At 39.4% G+C, this 21408-nt stretch overlaps 2 protein-coding genes across 15 annotated transcripts in view; both read left to right on the forward strand.

Annotated features, from left to right (window-relative positions):
• LOC126917943 (ral guanine nucleotide dissociation stimulator) overlaps positions 1–6167 on the forward strand; it is a 41267-nt gene extending 35100 nt beyond the window's left edge. For all 5 annotated transcript variants that reach the window (XM_050725416.1, XM_050725415.1, XM_050725418.1 and 2 more), the window contains 5 exons: positions 1379–1483; positions 1826–2255; positions 2729–3351; positions 3717–4031; positions 4122–6167. In XM_050725416.1, coding sequence (XP_050581373.1) covers positions 1379–1483; positions 1826–2255; positions 2729–3351; positions 3717–4031; positions 4122–4766 — 2118 coding nt within the window. In that variant the 3' untranslated portion in view covers positions 4767–6167. The remainder of the gene's footprint in view (positions 1–1378; positions 1484–1825; positions 2256–2728; positions 3352–3716; positions 4032–4121) is intronic.
• Positions 6168–6304: 137 nt separating this feature from the next.
• LOC126917942 (whirlin) overlaps positions 6305–21408 on the forward strand; it is a 111372-nt gene continuing 96268 nt past the window's right edge. For all 10 annotated transcript variants that reach the window (XM_050725402.1, XM_050725409.1, XM_050725406.1 and 7 more), the window contains exon 1: positions 6305–8819. The gene's annotated coding sequence lies outside the window, so the exon portion shown is untranslated. The remainder of the gene's footprint in view (positions 8820–21408) is intronic.

Raw genomic sequence — 21408 nt, forward strand, 5'->3', positions numbered from 1 at the left:
ATACGAAAAAGCAAACTCTGTAACAAGTTCATGAAATATTAAAGTTCTCCTTCGTCGTAAATAAATTGTCTTGACTTATGAAAATTACTTAACTCGCGGGCAGACACGCGCCATAATTAAAGCTTAAATACCAATTAAGAATCTAAAATCGGCTGTTATTCCCCTGCAGTTTACGGTACTGAATCACAAAGAAAACACTTGGATAAAGATCTCACCCTGGCTTCCTATCGTTCCGTGTTTATCGTACCGCGATGATATTACGAATTACGATGATGTCCGGAAGTGACTCGCGCAGACTGAACATGGCGTGTTTATTTCTCGATTCGTGTTTGCATGAGGCTGCTGCTTGTAGTCGTGTTTCTGTTAGTCCCTTTTGTTCGTCGGGTCTCCACGCGTCGGGGGAGAGGAAACGAGGGTCCCGGCTGGTTTTCCAGCTTGCACGATTGTTAAAAACCAGACTCAGCGGAGCCGCTCGTTTATAATCTCCTGTAATTGCCATCCACGACTTGCGTTTTGGAATACCGGGCTGAAAATAGGTGAAGGATCGTGTGATGAAATAAATTTGCGCCTGGGCTGGTTATTTAATGGTAGAAATACCAAAGTTCCTTTTCTCCGCTATTTCTCTTAAGTATATTTTTGGTATTGGAAAGGAATCGTGTGATGAAACAAATGTGTGCTTGAGCACAATATTTATTTCCAGAGATACAAGAGTATCGTTTTTCTGATATTTCGTTTAAGTATGCTTTTGTTCCAGACGACTAAATATCGTGATTCAAGTTATACTATTATTTATTTCAAGTCGCATCGATTACTATGACCATTAGCGATTATTTTTATATTCGGTGGCCTATTAGCTTCTTTACAAAATTGAATAATATTTTGTTGGAACGGAATCGATCTGAGGATATCCTCAAGTCTATTGTCGACATAATGTAATTCACGGCGTAGTTAAATCGGTTTCGTAAATTCTTGTTAAAAATGAGAAACAGTTAGAATTCTTGTAACTTGAAACAATGAGGTTGTAAGAGAGAAAGAAAGAGAGAGGAGAGACGGTAGATGGCGAGGATAAAGCGTTTCATCCGGTTAATCACGATGCAAGTTGTAAAATGGACGAGCGAGGTCAATTCGAAGCTGGAAGTCAATTATTTCAATAAATCTGCCGAGTGCACGACGTTCATTGATTAGCTTGTCCCCGTTAGAAAGATGGTTGTGCATGACAGGGGGTAGCTAGTGAAATTAATGGCGTAAATCATCCCCTGGTGGCGTGCTTTTGCCCGTGTAGCTCGTTGTATACGCCGCCGTCACCGCCTACCTATACCCTCGACGGATATCTGCCTTTTTCTTGTCGTAACTTTCGCCATTTGCTTCTACTTTGCAGCCCACGTGGCGTTTATGGGGCGAGGAAAGGGGCGATGGCGTCATATACACGGTGTACCTGAAGAAGGTTCGATATCACAGGCCTACCAGGAGTCTCTCTGCATCGGTGAGTAATTTATATCGAATCTTTTCCAAATCTTCGAATACCCGAATTTCTTAGTTTCCAAATTCCCAAACCTCTGTATTTCTGATTATGAAATTCTTTAATTATACAATTTCCGTACCTTTGAGTACCTTCTCAGTCTCTGAATTTTCCATTTATGAAGCTTACAATTTCCGGAACTCTCAATTCTTGCATTTGAATTTCAATACGTTAAAGTTTTTTCGTTAAAAATCTTGCCAGTATATAAATATTCGAAATCTGACAGATCTGCAAATTTGAAAAATGTCCAACCTCTGCAATTTTTAGACGTTCCGACTTAACGATTTTGAAATACCCTTTCCACAGGATTCAGACGACGAGATTTCGCATTTAGAATGGGAGACGGTGAGAGTGCGTTTCCTGAAAGCCGGAACGGTGCAGCGGCTGGTAGAGAGTCTGGCGAACGACGACGGGGAACTCGAGTCGACATACATCAATGTCTTCTTGGCGACATATCGTGCATTCACCACGCCGCGAGAAGTGCTGGAGCTATTGTTGGCGAGGTACGACGCCCTCGACGAAGGATCCGGTGCCTTGACAGGTGAACAGCATCGAAAAACCTTAGTTCAGGCTCTTCACGTTTGGCTGGACGCCTATCCTGGTGACTGGAAGTCGCCGCCGAATCATCCATTGCTCAGTAGACTCCTGGACTTCACGCATCGACGACTTCCTGGCTCGGAACTCGAGCTCAAGGCAAGGCATCGCTTGCACAGGTTTCAGCGTGAAGATCAGATGGGTAAGGAAACTTTTATAACGCTATATCCTGCGTGATTAATTGATTAATCGTATATTATACGTAGTAGATTCTGTAGAATACCGGAAATTAAACATATAAATATTTATTTCTAGAGTTAGAAATATTGCAAGTAAATTGTTATTTTATAAATATTCATTGTTTAATTCTTTGGTCTTGAATGACAATTTAGTCGTGATAATTTAATACAGCAAGAAATTCCAGTCTTTACATATTATATTAACACACGTCAATCGATACATATTATCATGCATCTCATTTCGTTCGTCGATTCTGTAACGCTACACGTCAACCGGAAGTTTATCATACCGCATATGACGTATATAGTGTTACTTTAGATAAATACAGGAACTTACTACGTACAACTCATCCATTTGATTCACCGATTCGAAGAATACATATTTTCTACCTACGCAAAAAAATATTATCGTCCTAAATCATCTTTTTTCTTCTAGACTCTTGTATGGTGTATGATAATGGTCGACTACCACGTGGTTCCCCAGATCCGATCGCGGATCACTGGACGAATTACAGTTTCCCCGAAGTTCCACACCGGCATTTCGCCGAACAGTTAACCCGAATGGACGCCGAAGTGTTCAAAAAGCTCGTAGCCCATCAGTGCCTAGGTGCTGTCTGGTCCAGAAGAGATCGTTCGAGAAGCCACGACGCGGCCACGGTGTTGGCCACCGTGAATCAATTCAACGCTGTGTCGCTTCGAGTCATATCCACGATACTGATGGACCCGACGACGAAGCCTCAGGAACGAGCGAGGATCCTCGAGACGTGGATTGACATTGCTCAAGAACTACGCGTGTTGAAGAATTTTAGTAGCCTGAAGGCTATCGTGTCCGGTTTACAGAGTAACCCCGTATATAGGTTGGAGAAATGTTGGCAGTCTATGCCCAGAGAGAAGCACGAGCTGTTCAGGGAACTGGAGAGAATCTTTTCAGAAGAGAATAACGCATGGACGCAGCGAGAGCTTTTAATCAAGGAAGGTACGGCAAAGTTTGCTGACACTGCCGGCAGGAGCGATAGGCACTTGCAAAAGTTATTTCAGAAGCAGAATACTCACGCGGGAGTAAGTATAATTTCTAATTTTGCACATGTGCGTAAGTATTTTGGACACTTGGTGCAGTTTGATCAAAATTCGATTCAATTTCTCTATTATCCCGACATTAAACAACGCGTAAAATCACTTAATTCAGGCGTCTCTTACTGTTTTGTTCGTATTAATTAATATCGAGTATTGTTATTATCTATATCCACTAATTGTACTTATATGATCGTCTGAGATAAAATCAGATGCCACGATTAGATTAAGGAGGTTCATTTGAACTATTTTATATATTTACAATAGTTTGAAAGTGTGCCAAATACTTATGTATCCCTTGATTCATTGATTGCAATGTTGGATACAACCACTAACGAACTTTCTCTCTTTAGAATATCAGCTATGGCACGATACCGTACCTAGGAACTTTCCTAACGGATCTCACTATGATAGACACGGCGATACCAGATACGATAGCAGAAGGATTAATCAACTTTGATAAAAGACGGAAGGAGTTCGAGGTTCTCGCTAGGATAAGATTGCTCCAAGGCGCAGCGAATGCGTACAATTTCAGCACGGATCCGTTGTTCGATCGTTGGTTTCATTCCGTGGTGGTGCTTGATGATCGAGAAGCATACAAACTGAGCTGTCAGATCGAGCCGCCGCCCCCTGGAAACACTCTGAATAATCGTGGCAAGAAGAAGCAGGTCAGCATGCTCTCCCTGATCTCGTTAATACGAACCCGTTCCCGATCACCTGTTCCTCGTGAGAAGCCTGAGCCCAGACTTATCTTGCAGAGTCATCAGGGTCATCGCAAAAACGACTCGATAGCCTCTACGTCGAGTTCGAGTAGCTCCCAGTTTTATTGCGACCTAGATTCTCTGCCGAGCTCGCCGCACAACTCTCTCGATCGGCGCACCTCGCCGTCCCAGATGTCTAGTTCTTCCTCCAGCTCGTCTTTGCCATCATTGGACGTGTCTCTAAGCTCCGGCGGAGGAAGCGGAGCGACGAATCAGCACAACCGACTAGCACCGCAGACTGCCATCACCGCCAATGGAAACAGCACCAATGTCATTGGCCTGTCCAGTCCGAGTCATTCGCATAAGAGCTCACCAGATTTTTACATAATTAAAGTCACCATGGAGAGCGATAACGTTGAGACTGAGGGCGTGGTGCTGTACAAGTCTATCATGCTCTCGAACAACGAAAGGACCCCGCAAGTGATACGAAACGCGATGCTTAAGCTAGGAATAGAGGGCAGCTCCGACCAGTATACGCTAGCCCAGGTTCTTCCTGATCGTGAGATGGTTCTGCCAAACTCGGCGAACGTTTATTACGCCGTAAATACCGCGCACAATCTGAACTTCATTCTACGACCTAGAAGAGAGCCTAACGATAGCGTTACAGAAAGTCCTAAGAGCAAGACGAGTCACAAGCGGTAGTGTTGAATGTCGAGAGAATAGGCTACTTCGTAATTAATATTTTGCTATGTTACGGCAGATGGAATATTCAGAGCGATAATCATGTCAACCGAAATATTTAGGGGAGATTTATTTATTCTTCGTGAGCAGTAAAAGAGCATTTTGAAGAACGTTCTAGTTGAGAATCCGAAAGAATCTCATTAGGTTTGCGATGGTGCGTTCACATCATCTTTTCTTTCACATTTTACCCATGACAGTACCAATGTTTGATATGTCGCGAAATTTTTTTTATAGTGATAATCGTGAACGACGCATTGACAGTGACATATTACATTTGGACATCATACGACGTTCAGTGTCTTTAGTATCAATTTTTGTTTCTTTCATCGTCACTCGCTCATCGCATAATTGTGTTAACACGACATTACCCGCCTACACGGTATTCGAATATAACATTAGCGTCATTTGTGCGGATCGCGGACTAATGTAGTTTTAGATTATATTTAGCGTAAGTCATTTAGGTCTCTTATCGACGCACACGCGAAACGAACAAAGACAAACGATGTAATAGGTAGCTTGCGAGGTGCGCGAATGTAGCAGTTGTGTGTAGTCATGTGTAATTTATACAAGAAATCCTTGCGGATTCTAAGAGATTACGGCGATGAAGATTGTGACGGGCAAATAATGAGTATCCGCGAGAGAAACATTGTGATTTTGTACATAACTTTAGTGTCGTAGTGTGGCTTCGAGCGTAGTCGATTGGCCGCGAGAATCAAGTGGACCCAATGAAACAATTGTCAATTACTTTTTTCCGCATTGCAATTTAGAGAAAAAAAAAAGGAGAAAAAAAGAAAGAGGTCTAAAATTGTTCAAACAGCCATTCGTCCATTCCGTGATTCATTTTTCTTGTCCCGCATCTATGACAGCGATGCGAGGAACAGAGAGATTCGATTCTGTGATATTGGAATTTCTCATTTCGGCTTTGAATTTAATCGCGAAGTAAAAAGAAAGAAAAACCGAAATCGAGTATATGCATACGTTTGATGCGAGTGAATATCAAATACTCGTTCCGATATCGAAGCTAAAAAACACATTAGAACGTGTGTGAACGTACGTTGATATATTTTTACAAAGACCTGCATGCATTTCGTATTAGGGCAAGTGAGAAGCATAGAAAAAAAAAAACAACCGCAAGATCCAAGCACGTTGGATTCGTGAAATACTACGCCGACGTGTCTGGATCCTTGATGTATCGTTTAGCTTAGGCAATTTTGTACTTACTTCTTATCGACCTTAATTTTCCACGAAATGTCTCTAACTAGCTGTATCTGTTCGTGTACGCGTCAATTCTTTACTGAAATTCGCGGAAGTTATGTGTAATACGAGTCGATAAAAGCGAGAATAGATGGACCTACAATTTTACTAAGCTTTTTCATCCTAGGTATAGTATTCTTTATCCAATTCTCTTCCTTATTATTTATTTTTAACCATTCTAATTTCTTATTTTATTATCCTACAGAAACGAGAATAGATGGATCTACAGTGTTACTCATCCCTTTAACCCTAGGTATAATACTCTTTATCCTAATTCTATTTCATATTATTTATCTTTGATCCTTACCTTCAACGAATCATTTCATTCAAATTTCTTCTTTTATTATCCTATAGAAGTTCCTAGAAAATCCATATCTGTTCCTCGTGTCATCGATGCTTATGCAGACTGCGTTTATCTAGTCGAGAACTAACTTTTACGACCGCTTATTTCGAACATAAAGAGAGGATGGTCAGATCGTTACCGTACGAGACCGTGGAAAACCACGTCGTGTGGCCTCGTTGATGACTTCCGGTATGCCAACACATCCGGCACGCGAACCTGTTGATCACCTACCGCGAGGGTGCAAGTACCCCGATACTGCGGTAAAACGTGCAGGTAGGTGTTCCCCGGTCGCATTTAACAAAGGAAACAAACGGCAGGGGGTGGAATCGATGCTAATGGTTTCGACAAACGGCATACGATCATTTAACGAAACAGGAAGGGCGATCTATATCCCTCGTTTCTGTCCTCTTCGGTACGATCGATGCGATAAGGGCGAGCTTCCTCGAGCTGTTAGACACGCGTACCTAATATCGCGCTTCGAGTCTGCCGAACTGGTTCAAGGTCACCGGTTTACGTCAGAGATGCCGAACCAGAGGAATTCGAACGTGCATGCCGATAAAGTCCTTAATTGATCCTTAGTATCAATTTCTTGCCACGTGTTGTGGTTAATACGATTATGAGCGAGCCACTTGGAACATCATGGGGAAATGGATGGGGGTTCATATGTAGCCTCTGTAAATCACAAATTTGTGGTTGAAGGGTTTGTACTTAGAGATTTTGCAACATTGAGAGCTCTATTTATCGGAGATTCTTTTTCTTCAGCTGATGATTGTTGGAAATAATAGAAACGCTAGTTTATAAATAACTAAATATTTTGGAAACAATCGAATCATTGATAGGTATAATTAAAAAAATTTTTTTGAAATATAATGTACTATATCGTAGTATTATTTTGTCTTTCAATGTTGTAGCTACGACTCTGTTTCAACAATTTTGAATTTATGGAAGTTACAGTATTATTATGAGGCACGCGTGACTTTATGCATTTGATATGCAAGAAAGTGCATTTTTTTGGAATATCAAGAATGGTATTTCGATCACGAATGTATTGTTTACTCGTGTGCTTTCTTGTTTTCCGTATCGCGTCATAGCTTTAATTTAGAGAGTTAACGCTGGCATCGCGTGTCTAGCTGTGATCGACAGCTGCTACTGCGTCGCTGAATTAACAGTGACTGTGTACAAATGGACATTCCGGTTGGGAATCCATTAAACAAAGATATATTTCTGTTCATAGGAACAGAGACATATTTCTGCTCGTAGATACAAAGATGTATTTCTGCTTCGTTTTCTCCTTTGTTTTTCTTTTAAGCGTTTCAAATCACGAATAGACATTTTGTTTCCTATTTATGTGGAAAAAATATAAAAGAATTCTTTCTGCCCTATAATGATATCCGTATGACACTGTTTAAAAAAAGCTAATTAATTTCGTTTTTATTATTTCGAGTCTATTATAGTTAGTCAATTATACGTACATATATGCCATGATAGCTCTGAAAAGTTCCTAGCCAAAAGTCATACTTCTATTTCGATTTAATTCATATATTAACAAAATTCTCCTTATAAGAAGTTTAACAACATAGTATGTACCATAATTTTATTTACTTCAACGAATACATATTACGTTAACGTAATAGACGTCTTTTTCCGGGAATATTCTAAGACTATACTACAGCCAGAAACTTTCCAACAGCCATTACATCACGTGTATAAAATTCCTAAAGTGCACGTGCACCCATACTCTCCCTAGACGACCCCTTGAAGAGAACCAAACTACCGTCGTATAATATACAGCATATACGTATTTGCACGAAGCCAAGGAGAAAATTTTGCAACGGAAAGTGCTCTTGTAATATGTGAAATGCTCCCGGTACGAATCCACTTTACACATCCATGTCGCTTGAAATGTTCGTGACACCCTGTCGGCTGCGCTGGTGGCGAACGGCGGAGCTTGCGCCCTGGCGAATCTTTACGTTCCCTTGGTAGCCCCTAGACGGCAGTGGTGTGTCGGGTTAACATTGTACCCCTGGCCCCTCCGAGGCCACCCCCAGCCACCGATTGAACCGGTGAACCGGAGTCGAAGCAACCCCCAGCTAAGCCCTCGAGAGGCAGTCGTGAGCTTGGTGCCGAGCTGGGGCGATGCTCGTCGCTCGCGTGTGCTTCGCGATTGCACCGAGTGCTCGCCATTCCGTGTCGTTACGCGCGTCGTTCGTCCCGTATCGACATCGTCGCGGTCGATCGTCATCGTCGCCGCCCTCGACCTCATCTTCGTATCCATTCTCCTCGTCGTCGTTGTCACGGTTCACGTCGTTGTTCCCGAGGCTGCTGCCGCAACGAGGTCCGACGGTGCAACGACCGTGCGACCATCGGACAGCCGCACGTGAGCACGGCCCAGGATTCAACACGAGATGAGAAGAAACGTGAGTCTCGAGAATCGACCCCGTGAACACGTTCCCTTGGAACCCACAAATTCAAGGACAGGAAGCTGCTTCTCGCCAAGCGCGCTCCGCCGTGGCGCGAGATGGCAGAGGTCCCCGCGAAATTCCCATTCGAACGTCTTCGTCTCTTCTATGAAGAAGATGTATCTAGGTTTATGTCAGGATAGTGGTTGAACTTCGATTTCCGTCGGTGGATCGTAAAGATTCTCGTCGAAACTGCAAGGACTTTGAGATACGTTCCGTTTAAGGTTCTTTGGTCTGTAACAATACACTGCTTCTCGAGTCTGAGTCCTCTAAGTGTTCCATCTATAAATTGGTCTCGTATAAGTATAAATTGGTATACGTATAATCCTGTTATGTTTGATCCGGAGGATGAGTATTTTGAAGTAAGTTAAGTTTTGAAAATTTCTTTATTGATACGGGTTGAGTTTACCTGAATTAGAGATTCTCGAAGGATCCTGTATAATTACGTACATGTAACTTCCCATTATGTTGGACTTGAAGGATGCGTGTTCCGAAGTTGGTAGGTTCTGAAGATTTTTGCTAGATTCGATAGTTTTGTAGGAGTCTGTAGAAATGTTTAATCTTTGAAAATTTCCAAGTAATTTTTCCATCAGTTGTTCCATTCTTCGCGCCAGGTTTCAAACTTTTCATTCATTGGGACGTTCGTACTGTATTTTTATACACCTGTATTCCTTATAAAGACATTTCTTCTTTAAGAGTGCTAATTTTAATCACCTTGATCAATCGACGAGCCCTAATCATTATCGTCGCAGTTCAACCGCAAGCTTAAAAATTCCATTTTGCAAGCAACGTTTGCCTGAAAGCACACGCTATGCAAAAACTTGCATCACGCTGCAGGGTGAGATCGATAAGCTGACTGCCCCTTTGAAAATATTTAATATATAATGCAGTCACGGTGTTTTTGTTCACGTTTCACATATAAATCTACAAATGTTCGGCAAAAACTACGGTTGCAACCAACCCGTGTAATTCTAGAAGGGAAAAAATGGGGTGGAAGGAAGCCGCGTTTATCGGCGCGATTCCTTTGCTAGGGAAAAAAGAAAGGTTCCACTTGTAACGATCACGTGCGTTCCATCGAGCACAGATTCCACTTGGCTGCACGCTTGATTCCGTAAAATCGGCACGGGACCATTTTCAACCCTTAAAAAACCACCCTGATGGTTCTTGCGACACGTAACATTGCTATCTCCAGCGAAATCTTCGCATCTTGCTATCCTTATCCTGCGTGTTTCTTTGAGGCCGCAGTTTATCTTCGTTTAGGCTGCTTCTGTCTGGCCACGAGGAACTTTAAAGTCAAGTGGCAGATATTCTCTCGTTCTCAGCCATTTCTCGTTTTCATCGGATTTTCCACATTTTACGTGTTCGTCACGTACTATCTCCATAACTTCCACTTGTTTGCCGCTTACACTTTTATATCTCTCTTCTTGTCTCTCGCCTCTGTGTCCTTTATATTCTGTTCTTTTCTACGGACACGCTTCAGGTCCGGTTTTGGCCCCGTTTTTGGTTTTATCTTCGGGGATGTTTCGCTTTTGACCGTGGTTGATGTCATGTCCGGCGGTTATATGGCTTGCTTCGTATAATTTGTAATATGCAAGAGGAATTTTAAAACGACATGTCCTGTATCTGGAAATCTTTACTTCTATTAGATTGCTGGACAGGTTTTCGATAACCGATAGTAAGTTCTGCTTCGTATTTGACTGTAATAAAACAAATATCGTTTTAATATATACATATATATGAAATATATAAACATAAAATAATTTCATTTAAATCGTCAGAAGTGTTTCTATCGGTTTCCATTCTCGTTTCTATAGATCCGAAGAAAACAATAGGGTTATTATTATTCCACTTAAAATTCTCTTATATTCTATAACTTTTGGACAAGAATATATCTTGGAAACTGCCTCCGTCAGCCTTTGTTTCCATCAATTTTCCATCCGTATCACTGTCCCGGTTTTATCACTCCTATCGTTCTTCTCTTCCCCTGTCCTGCTGACGCGTTTCCAACGCGTACAGCAAACATTCCTTTGCTTTTATTATTAGCCATCAACGCCTCCACCTCCACTAGCAACCGCTTTGCACGCCCCCGTTTCTCTGGTCTCCTACCTACGGACTCGCATCCCGTATCGCATTCCTCTTGATGTGGTATAGCGCGATCGATCTATCGCGTTCGAACGACCTCGCGTTACACTTGTGCAGGACGACTCGTCGAATTTCAATTTTGACCCTTTAGGTGCAACGCACGTTTCGATGTTCTCTTTCCATATGGCGGTGGACACTGCTTAGAGAGAAGGACATAGTTATAAAAGAGTATGACACGGACTTCTTTGTAGTCTTGAATGGATATTACATATTGATGTAATTGATATTACATATGTATGTATTTGTTATATTTAAGTACACATTTTATAATCAAAATTTAAATATATATATATATATACGTATACAAAAAGTTTTCTTTGTAGTCTTGCATAGATGTGGATATTTTACAAGAACTGATACTACATATGTATATATTTGTTATATTTAAGTACACTTTTATAATCAAAATTTAAATATATATATATATATACATGTACAAAAAGTTTTCTGAAAGATAACAAAATTTTGAGAAGATGAGGTAAAGAATAGATAATGCAATAGAAAGTTGACTTTTTTTCAAACCTTACAATCTCTGGGACACATTGGCAGAAACAGAATATCGCATAAAATATTCCGGCTTATTACACTAATTACAAACGCTAAGTGACTTGATGATTCTGAATGCAATTCCACGGCTGTGGAGTACTAATACAGAAAGATACGTATCACACAACATTTCCTACGATGTACCAGCTTCTACCTCTATCAAAAAGAGTACAATTCATACAGAATCATCAAACAGGCTACCGTCCGTTGCAAAATGAACTTAGACTGAATTTTCCAAAGCGAGGATTTTGAAGAAGACCTCGAACACACGCCGCTGTGTTAATTAAGGCCAGTTGTCGAGTTTCTCCTCGTTTGACAGATCTGTCAATGAAGGTTTTTCGTTTGGCCGTTGTATATTTGCTCGCGATTATCCGCCTGTCCCTAGGACATATCGGCTATGCTGTCGATTCGATGGTAGTTCCAGCTGTGAGATATTACTCGAACGTCTGCGTCTGATGGGAAATGGGCGAGTTAATCGAACTTTCTGTTCGATGGCTAGCAATAGGGTTGGGGTAGGTTTTTGTACATGGATTCGGTAGAAAACTGTTTCTTTTTTTCCTTCCTGGTAATCCGTTGAAGTGGATCGTAGGATGGAATGTTGAAAGAATAACGAAAAAGCTTAGGCGAGAGAAGTAGGGGTTTATGGAAAATTCTAGACAGTTACCCTTTCCTTTCTTCGAGCTTCGAAATAGACGTTCCTTACGTAACGAGAATTTTTTTATTTTTAAGTATTCTGATCTTTCACTCGTTCTTTCTTAGAATCTCGTCCAAAGGTCGATCTTTTATATTTTGCTTTATCCAAGCGAAGAGAGATACTTTTGGAAGTGATTTTCAACATCTGCCATTGTGTTGCTCATCTATTTTGGACTAGTAGTTCACTGCACAAGATTCGACGATAAAGCTGAATGTAAAGGACTAGGAAAGTTCAACCAATTTGGAATCAAGTTAGAAATAATTTATCAACTCATTTCGAATCTTCTGGTTACTCTTTCTTAATTAGAATCTGATTCCAAAAGACAGCAAGTAATTCGGTATTTTCACACAAAGGCGAATTTTTTACAAACTGTATTAACGGCGAAGACGACAATGGCAAACAGGAAATTTAGCACGAGAAAGCAGGGCCGCGAAGAAAGCTTGCATAACGAAGCAACTTCTAATTGCTGGAAACTCGATTGATAAGTTCGTCGAGCAGCAGCAACTCTGGCGAAACATCGACTGTCACGGTGAATTAATTTTCTGCCAACTTGAGCCATCAAGTTACAACAACCTCTACAACGATCTTATCATCGTTCTATTAACAATCGTCAGTGACTTTTTGATTAACTTTTCGGCAAACTAATTTTATCTTGATCTTAATATATAACACTTTTAGCTATATTATTATATACATATATTAAAAGCTGATAATTTTAACGTTAATAAATAGTCCATTTCTAGAATCAATCTGTTTGTAGATTCGAGATGTGTCATTCTCCTAAGAAACCAACGATATAGGAATCTAACTGATAACCGTAATTCCGATGATTCTTTAATATCCTAACGCTATTTAAAGCAATAAACTCGTAGTTTAAGTACACAGCGGGTGTTCCCAAGCAGTTCCTTCATTTATCAAACGGGGATCAATTTCGAATTATTCATTCGTGGACCGGGGTACATGTAAATAGGACGATTCACGGCTGATTTCCATTGCAAATCAGGCTCTGGGCCGGAAAACAGGATTTTCGGAGTTCGTTTTGGACCTTCAATGAGAATTCCCAATACCGTCGATGCTCGTCTCGCGATTTTCTTCTTCCTCTTTCCCCTTCCTCTTCGTCGTTCGCCTTGATCCTTTCGCGGCCGACCGATAAAAATTACTCGAAATTACTTTGGACGTTGATCGCGTCGCGATTACGTATTCATGACAGCCACCGCACCACCAGTTATCTTTCCAGACGTTTTACGACATCGCGTAACCTCTCAAGCTCGATATATCTATATATACAACGTCGTGTTCATAAATTCTTCACGACGGCGATGTACTAATAACAATTTCGAAGATAATGAGAAAGGTAAAATTATTTACGTGGAAGATTAGTCTACGCCTTTGTGGTTCTTTGATGATACCGTACGAAGACCGCAGGCGAAGAATATGAGAAGTTACATTTTTCGCCTTTTACAGAGCGATTTTATGACTCGACTATGCTGTCGATCAGTTCTATATCCAAATTGACTTTCTATTTGATTTTGGAATTAAATACCTATACGTTCTTGGAATATTCGTACATTGGAATTTTCCGATGAAAGAACAAACATTTTGAATTGTTTAATTCATTAGGAAAGAACAGTAAAACGTTACATCCATCGTTCATTAAACAGATCTTACGCAGAAGCAATGGTTTTTTATGCTTTTTTAAAAATATTACGAACGAATTTATTATAAAACCTAATATAATATCGACGATAGATTATGGTGATAGATTGTGGTAGTGATTCATGAACGATATATAGATTTTCATTTGGTCTTTCTGAATGACACAAGTCCGAATGATATACCGCGGGAATGATAAAATAGCTTGCGACGATGCTGACGCTGAGGAATTTATGGTTGACTAAAAAGTTATTTTTAGTACGATAAATGAAAGTTAAACTATATCATGTTTCATTCAACTCTTCTGTATCCTGTGCATCATTTTCGACGTAATTCTATTTTTCTATTGTTATGGGATTTTTTAAGTTTAAGGAAACATGAAAATAAAAAATATTTATCGGTGTTCCTCTTAACGCATAAATCAATATGGTGATAAATTTCATGCAATAAAAATGATAAATCTCTTAAGAAAAAAAAAAAAAAAACGTATGTTCAAACGTATCTAGTGAAACATAGAAAATATGCCAACACAGCTAATTTACATATTCTCGACGCGAAGCAATAGTATTTTCATGCTTTTCCTGTTCGTAGAATCGAGTTATATCGGAGTTCATTCTTCGTTACCAATTCAGTCTTTTTCAAATCGATCGTAATACATCGTCATAACTCCTCGGCGAACAAAGTCGATTTTCTCATTCTTCCATTACGATCACGTTCGAGGATCGTTTCGTTTGAAACTTTTCTCTTCCCGGCGAATCAAGGCTATTGAATTTGATAAAAATTCTTCCCGAAAACCCTGGAACGTTGTAGCAACGTTGCACAATGCGAGGGAAAGCTTTGCATTTTAAAAAGTACGCGTAGAAGAATCGATTAATCGAACGTGCTTGTCGAAAGCACTTAGCGTTCGACATTTTGCCGATTTATCTCCGTTTCGTGCAATCGATCACGTAGAAAAAAAAGGGCGGAACGAACGGCCAGAGTGCGTATTAATTTTGAAGCTGCGATTGGAACTTTTTCCGCTTCAAAATTCCGTTAATCTTTTCACAACGTCGTGTAACTTGAAAATGAGAAATTACGATTAATTATAATTTTTAGTCTCGTAAACAACGAAAACTTCGGTTGTGCAGGGTTAAAGCAATCTTCCGTATCTCTACGCTTATACGAAGAAAGTTCCAATGTTAACTCGTACAAGGTTGCTGCTATCTTTTTTTCTTTCTCCATCTTTTCTCAAACGGCGCGAGTTAATTCGAACAAGTTGCTTGGATCAAGGATTCGTTCTTCTTCAGGGCACCTTTTCAGACTCTTGAAGCTCCTTTGAGCCTCGCACTTCACTTAATTCGTGGAAGTTGGTTTGTTTTTTTCAGCATTAATTAATCGTGATGTTAACTTTTAAGGGTTCGTTTTATATCGATAATTTCGAAGAAGATTGAGCAACTTTCTTCAACGGCATCGCATAACTAGTTTAACTTGCAGAATTTTTCATCGATAGTCGTGAAAAAAATTCCATCGATAGATATTGATTACTATAGATTGGTATAGATCGATAAATTAATTATACATTTAAAGGTGGCATAACGAAGGATGAAGTGGAATTTTATAAAGTTGTCGGTGTTAAAAATTTGACACGAACATATACGCCAACTATACGCGACCGGTGATGTGTATATTCAAATCAAGAGGCTCCTCGATTTGAAACGTTATCGCTTACGAAATCTTTCTCCCGAAGTAAATTAGGTTAGAGGTGTTTGCATGCTCGTGTAACCGCGTGTTCACGATATTTCAGGGCTTAATTGGTGTCACCGTAGGCAAGTAGCCTACCGACGCTGAATCGTTCTGTTTTTCTTTCGCCGAGGACGAGGGTGCTTCCAGCCTGCTCTGTTCTTTTCTTCTCGAATCCTACACACGTGTAGTTAACGAACTTGTGCCCCCGTACTAATTCGAACACGTCTTCTCAACGTGTTCGATCGTGTTCCCCATTAATTTGTCGGATGATCCAATGCCAGCGAAGATATTCCTGCGATTCCTGCGATACTAAGAAAGGATAGCTTCGAGTTTCAAGGATTAATACTAGAGCCATCGACGATTGAAGTATAAAACTTGTATAGGGATTAGAAATAACAGAAAGTAACAAGTTTTCGGTAAGCCTCTAGCTTACTGAATTTTTGTCCATTAAAAAAATATTGCGATGATTGAAACAAGTGACAATCGAAGTGTTACGTCTGGTCCTCGTTAAGGTCTAATAATTCTTGTTTGATTCACGCCGACACTTCTGCTTAAACCGCTTAGAATTACGCGATTTGAAAGTTACGCACCGGTTCATGTAAATTCTTTCTATAGTCACTTTACTGCAGTTTTCTTTTAAATATTTTATCACTGACACCATTTTTTTCTTCGTGGTACTTAGTTAAGTTTCGATATCAAACTGGGCAATTCATATATTTTTCGTGTTTCCAATTCGTTCTTCGCAAAACGATATCGAGTACACGAATTGTCACTGAAATAAAGATCGTGCAATTTCAATTTCACACGGATTTAAGGTATCATTTTTGGGTCACCAAGTACCGAAACTGGGTGTCGCTGATTTTTTGGATGACGTGGCGTTCAGCGTGTGAAGGATGGTCGATCGGTGTCACGGTACACGGGTTTCTAGTTCGCTAGCTAAGATAAATTCTATTTCTCCTTTCTCCCACAGCAAATATTATTCAGACTACCATCTGATTGTTCTTCACTTTGGAAATTATAGGAAACAGTACCAGGACCAAATTTGAGCAGGGAAAGATACGTCTCAAGAAAACAGTTTCTGGTTTAAATTATCGAGAAAAATTCGGACGATGTCCTTCGGAAAATTAGGGAGAGAAAAAGGATAATTATTTGTCGGGCCGATTACTCTACTCGATGCCATTAGTTTTTTCCTCGACGACTCGAAATAGTTAAAAGACGGTGGCATCAGGCGATGACCGAGCCTTTCAACGTCGATTCGCTGTGAAGTGGACTAATTGCTAGCTTCGTAGACTCGGTTCTTCGCTTTCCAACGAAAGATTTGCAATCGAGGCAAATCGAGTCTGTTTTCTTTTCTTAATTGGAAACCGGCGACGTCGCCTGTTTGATTAGAACCCGTAATCGGTTAAATCTCTCGCCGGACACTTGTAAAGTCTTCAAAGAACGTTCGTGTAAATTTATTACAGGCTTCTCAGTTGCTAACTTGTAAGAAGATGAACTTTTGCTTGCCATTTATATATATTTAATATTAGAATAACCAACTTCTCGCGTGTATGTAAATGCAGTGTACATGAATATTTATAATTAAAGGACGATAAAAATCTTGTTTCTATTTCAATAAAAGTCTCTTTGTTTAAATTTGTCAAAAACTTCCACATGTTTTTACTAATCGTAAAAAGAAATTTTTCAAAAATTGATAGAAAGGGAAAGTACAATTATTTATTGTATGTGCAAAGCAATATTATATCAGCACAATAATCATTTAATGATAACTATAGATGTTGTCATTATGACGATTTCGTAACATATAACATCTGCTCCATTTTCTATGAATGTTTTACTCTCTGAATGTTCTACACCTTTGACATTTTTCATAATAGAGTAAAAAAAAAATATATTATTTCTCAAGCACTCATCCTTGAAAAAAATTTCATCGCCACAAAAGGAACCAGTTCTCTAAAACCTGGTACTTTTTCCCCACTCTACCGAACAAGAACAAGACCCTAGTTCTCTGTGACATTCATTTTAATTTTCACTTCCGCGAGCCCCTTTCAAACTCTCCTTCGACAATAGAGCCTACATCCTCTTGCATTCTCCAACGTTCCAATGTTTCCGTTCCCCGTCCAGTTCCTAATCTTCCTCAACGTTCACTCGATTGTTCCCGATACAGAGATCCCACCTTCGTCTCTGACATTAGTAGAATTCTCTCTCTTTTTGTCTTTCTCCTTTTTTTCTCTTTCTAATCATCCTGCACCAGTATGGTTGCTGGAAATGATACAGCAAGGTTATTAAACGAAGCTTCAAGCGGCCATATCGATTAATCTAACCACACTTTAGCGCCAAAATCATTTTCCGAGCATATTTTGAAGATAGAATTTGAACGTGGTTAATCAAGAATTCGTTTGAAAAATTCCTAAATTCAATTTTCCCCAAAGAATCTTCACTCTACGTTTCCAACTTATCTTCGTATGTAGAATAATCTATTGATCACACTCGTGTCAAACTGCCATTAGACAAATTTCTGTATATTTAGAAATTTTATAAATTCGATTTTTTCGAATATAAAGTGTCCAACGTAATTTTCTTATACTTAGATTCTTATCGTCTTATTTTGAACTATAGAATCTCTCTGACCTCGATTGTACGATGAATTAAATTCATGGTCCTAAACCATAGTGCATGAAGCAATAATCTGTGGAACATAGTAGTGTCCGAACGTTATTAATAAAAATCGCTGTATTTACTAGAGTAGGCGGGAACAGTTTCCACGTTCGGTTCTCCATTTCCGTGGCCTCGTAACCTTTCACCATCTCCACGTTGGACATGCACGAAGGGTAAAATTTTTCTAAGAACCAGGAGTCTTTGGTGGCTAATAAGCGACGCGAGTAGCCCGAGCCTCTGGCGTTGAATCAGCTCGTTTCCTCTGGCTGGCGGAAGACTGGGCCGCCTCTCTCTCCTTTCTCCTCTCGTAACACTTTCCAGCCCTCGACCTCGTGGCCGAGGATCGATGCCTGTGACGTGGTGCGTGAGCACGCCTTCCGTGGAAAAAAGGGAAGTGGGGGCGAACACGTTAATAACTAATAGCAATGCTCGTCCGCATTTTACTGTCCAGTGATATACATTTCAATCGTTGTACGGACCGAGGTGAGTCAGTCGGTTGCAACATTAATCCATTTGTGAGATCAGCTTCTGACGATGATTCGATCCAAGGAATGATCATAGGGATTTAACGCGATGATTAGCCCGTGAAATTATTCAAAGATGCATGAGATAATACTGTTCGTGAAATGATTAGGGGCGATTTATTCCGAGGGCTAGCTTTCAAACGAAAAACATGGTATTTGATTGAGCTCGATCTGTTTTCAGCGGCAATGGGAAGAACTATTTCACGATGGAGATTACGTCTTAAACGCACAAGATATCCAGATAAGAGTTATCCTTTTTAACGCATTCGTTGTTTTAATGGGCAATGGTAAAATGTCCGATATATCTCATGTTTTGTTTCTTTTATTCTTGTACAATATATTCGATATAATTTTTTGTAAATCTAGCACGTAGCCTACGCGTATTAATTTATTTCGTATCTGAAAATTAAATCTAAATTCGTTTTAAAGTATTTATTATAACGTTTATAAATGCATGACATCATCGCCAATTTTTACTTAATTTCCGTTCCTAAATCACGCATATTAATACGTACATAATCGTTCAGGTGATATATATCGTATGCATGATAAACATCCAACGCAAGCCATAATTTCCTCTTTCGAGTCATCCAATAAGGGTGCGTTCACCCGCGAAATATTGGACACGATCGCAAAGACCCACACGCTCGGTCATCCGTTACTGTTCGTTACACTTTCAGTCGCAACATGAAAAACCATTGATACAATTTTATCTCACACGTTTCACGTGTGAATAGCAAACTGATACATCGAGTTAGCGGACCAGCTACGACGAAAGTATTGTTTCTCTCGTATAGTTTTCACGCTATGTTCATTCCCTCTGTTTCCCTGAACGTGACCCTCTTTACAAACTACGTCTCTTTTGTTCTCTCTTGTAGCTATTAGTATTATTTTTTCCTTGCATTCGGTGTCGATAGACCGATCAGTTCTCGTATAATGAAACGTGTTTGCATAGAAAAGGTACAAGCCTCGTTTCAATGCCTTTTTCCAGCGGATTCGCTTTCGTCCGCTGTACCGGACACTTTCGCGAGCAACCGGTGTGTCCATCGTGGATCTAGGAAACAATCTGAATATTTATTCGCGATCTCTTAACATAAATCTCGGTTTACCACCTACACTATAATACCTTGCTACATTCATGGTACGAATTATGTGTTATGATTCAATAAGGGTAGATTTTATTCTTAACAAAGTTTAATTTCAACTCTGTCTTTAGCTACTGTTTTATGGACATGCTCTGTGAAACATTTCTGTATAGAAATTTTGCATAGAGTGAGGTGTAAATGGTAGTATAATCAGAGAAGAGATGACTTTACCGATTTCTAATTAGTCAAGGAGACAGTAATCTTTAAATACTATACTAAATTGAATCAATATTGACACATAAAATGTTTAATATCAAAAATAAATCACACAATAAAGGAAATATTATTTTTTCAAATTCTCTTTTTTCCCAATTTCTTTAAGTCAAAAATCGTCAAAAAAAGAAATCATAATACAATTAATTATTGATTATCAATAAAGATTGATATTTGAGCTAAATATGTCAATCTCGGACTACCCTAAGAAATCGCCAACTGAAGGAAGGCCAGGTTCGAAGTAGTAAGGTGCGATGCATATTTTTACATTGCTCCTTTCGGCTCGCGTACTTTTATTAGAGGCAAAACCAGCTTGTGATTAAAGGAGGTTGGTTTTTTACGCTCTAAGCCAACCCCTGCTCGTTACGTTACGAGTTTATCGTTGCATGGTGTTCTCGAGCTCGTGAGTTACGCGTAATCGGTCACAAAGTCGATACACTCGAGGTTCTAATGGTAATTACCTTGGTAAGTCGTGTTGCGGCTTATGCAGGGATTCCCTTTCCTTGCCTCTGGTCTTTTTTTCTTCTGTCGCGTGGAAGGATAACATCTACCGCGGTCTAATCGCGTTTTTAATTTCATAAATGTTCAACTATACAACCAAACTGGCCGACTAAATGGTGTATACGAAGCTATAAGCAAACTCGACTTAAAGTTTTCAATAATATAATGCACCAGTTTTTCAAATACATAATAATTGTAAATGAATGGGACAAAAATTTCAATGTTATTTTCATTATTCTTCTACGCGCAGTCTAAAGACCTCTCAGATTTTTATTCTTCATTATTTATTAGAAATTTTAAGTCCTCTTCTTTTGTTTTCTGCTTTTTAATAGCTTTTATATTTTCTTTTAATTTACAGATCTTTTATAACTTAAATATCTCCTTCTGAAAATTTTGGTTGTTTAATTGTTTATTAAAACTTTCAAGTCTTCCTTTCTGTTTCCTCCATTTTCAGATAAACCTTATTAAGCAGAAATTACATATTACATATCAGAGATCGAAAATACAATATTTGTTTTGTAATCTCGATACATCAATATTCATTACATCGCGTCATACTTGCTAAAATATAATAATTTATTATTTGTATAATATATCCATTCGATTTACATCACATTATCCTCACTAATAAAGCGCTATTAGCCTTCAAATGATATCGTTGGATTATATCTGAATATAGCTTGAACATAAATTAACGTTGTTGTAGGATATTTAACCCTTCGTTAGCACGCGAAATTTTATCCATGAAT

This window comes from Bombus affinis, chromosome 6 (genome assembly GCF_024516045.1).
Source record: "Bombus affinis isolate iyBomAffi1 chromosome 6, iyBomAffi1.2, whole genome shotgun sequence".
NCBI classification, from domain to species: Eukaryota; Metazoa; Arthropoda; class Insecta; order Hymenoptera; family Apidae; genus Bombus; species Bombus affinis.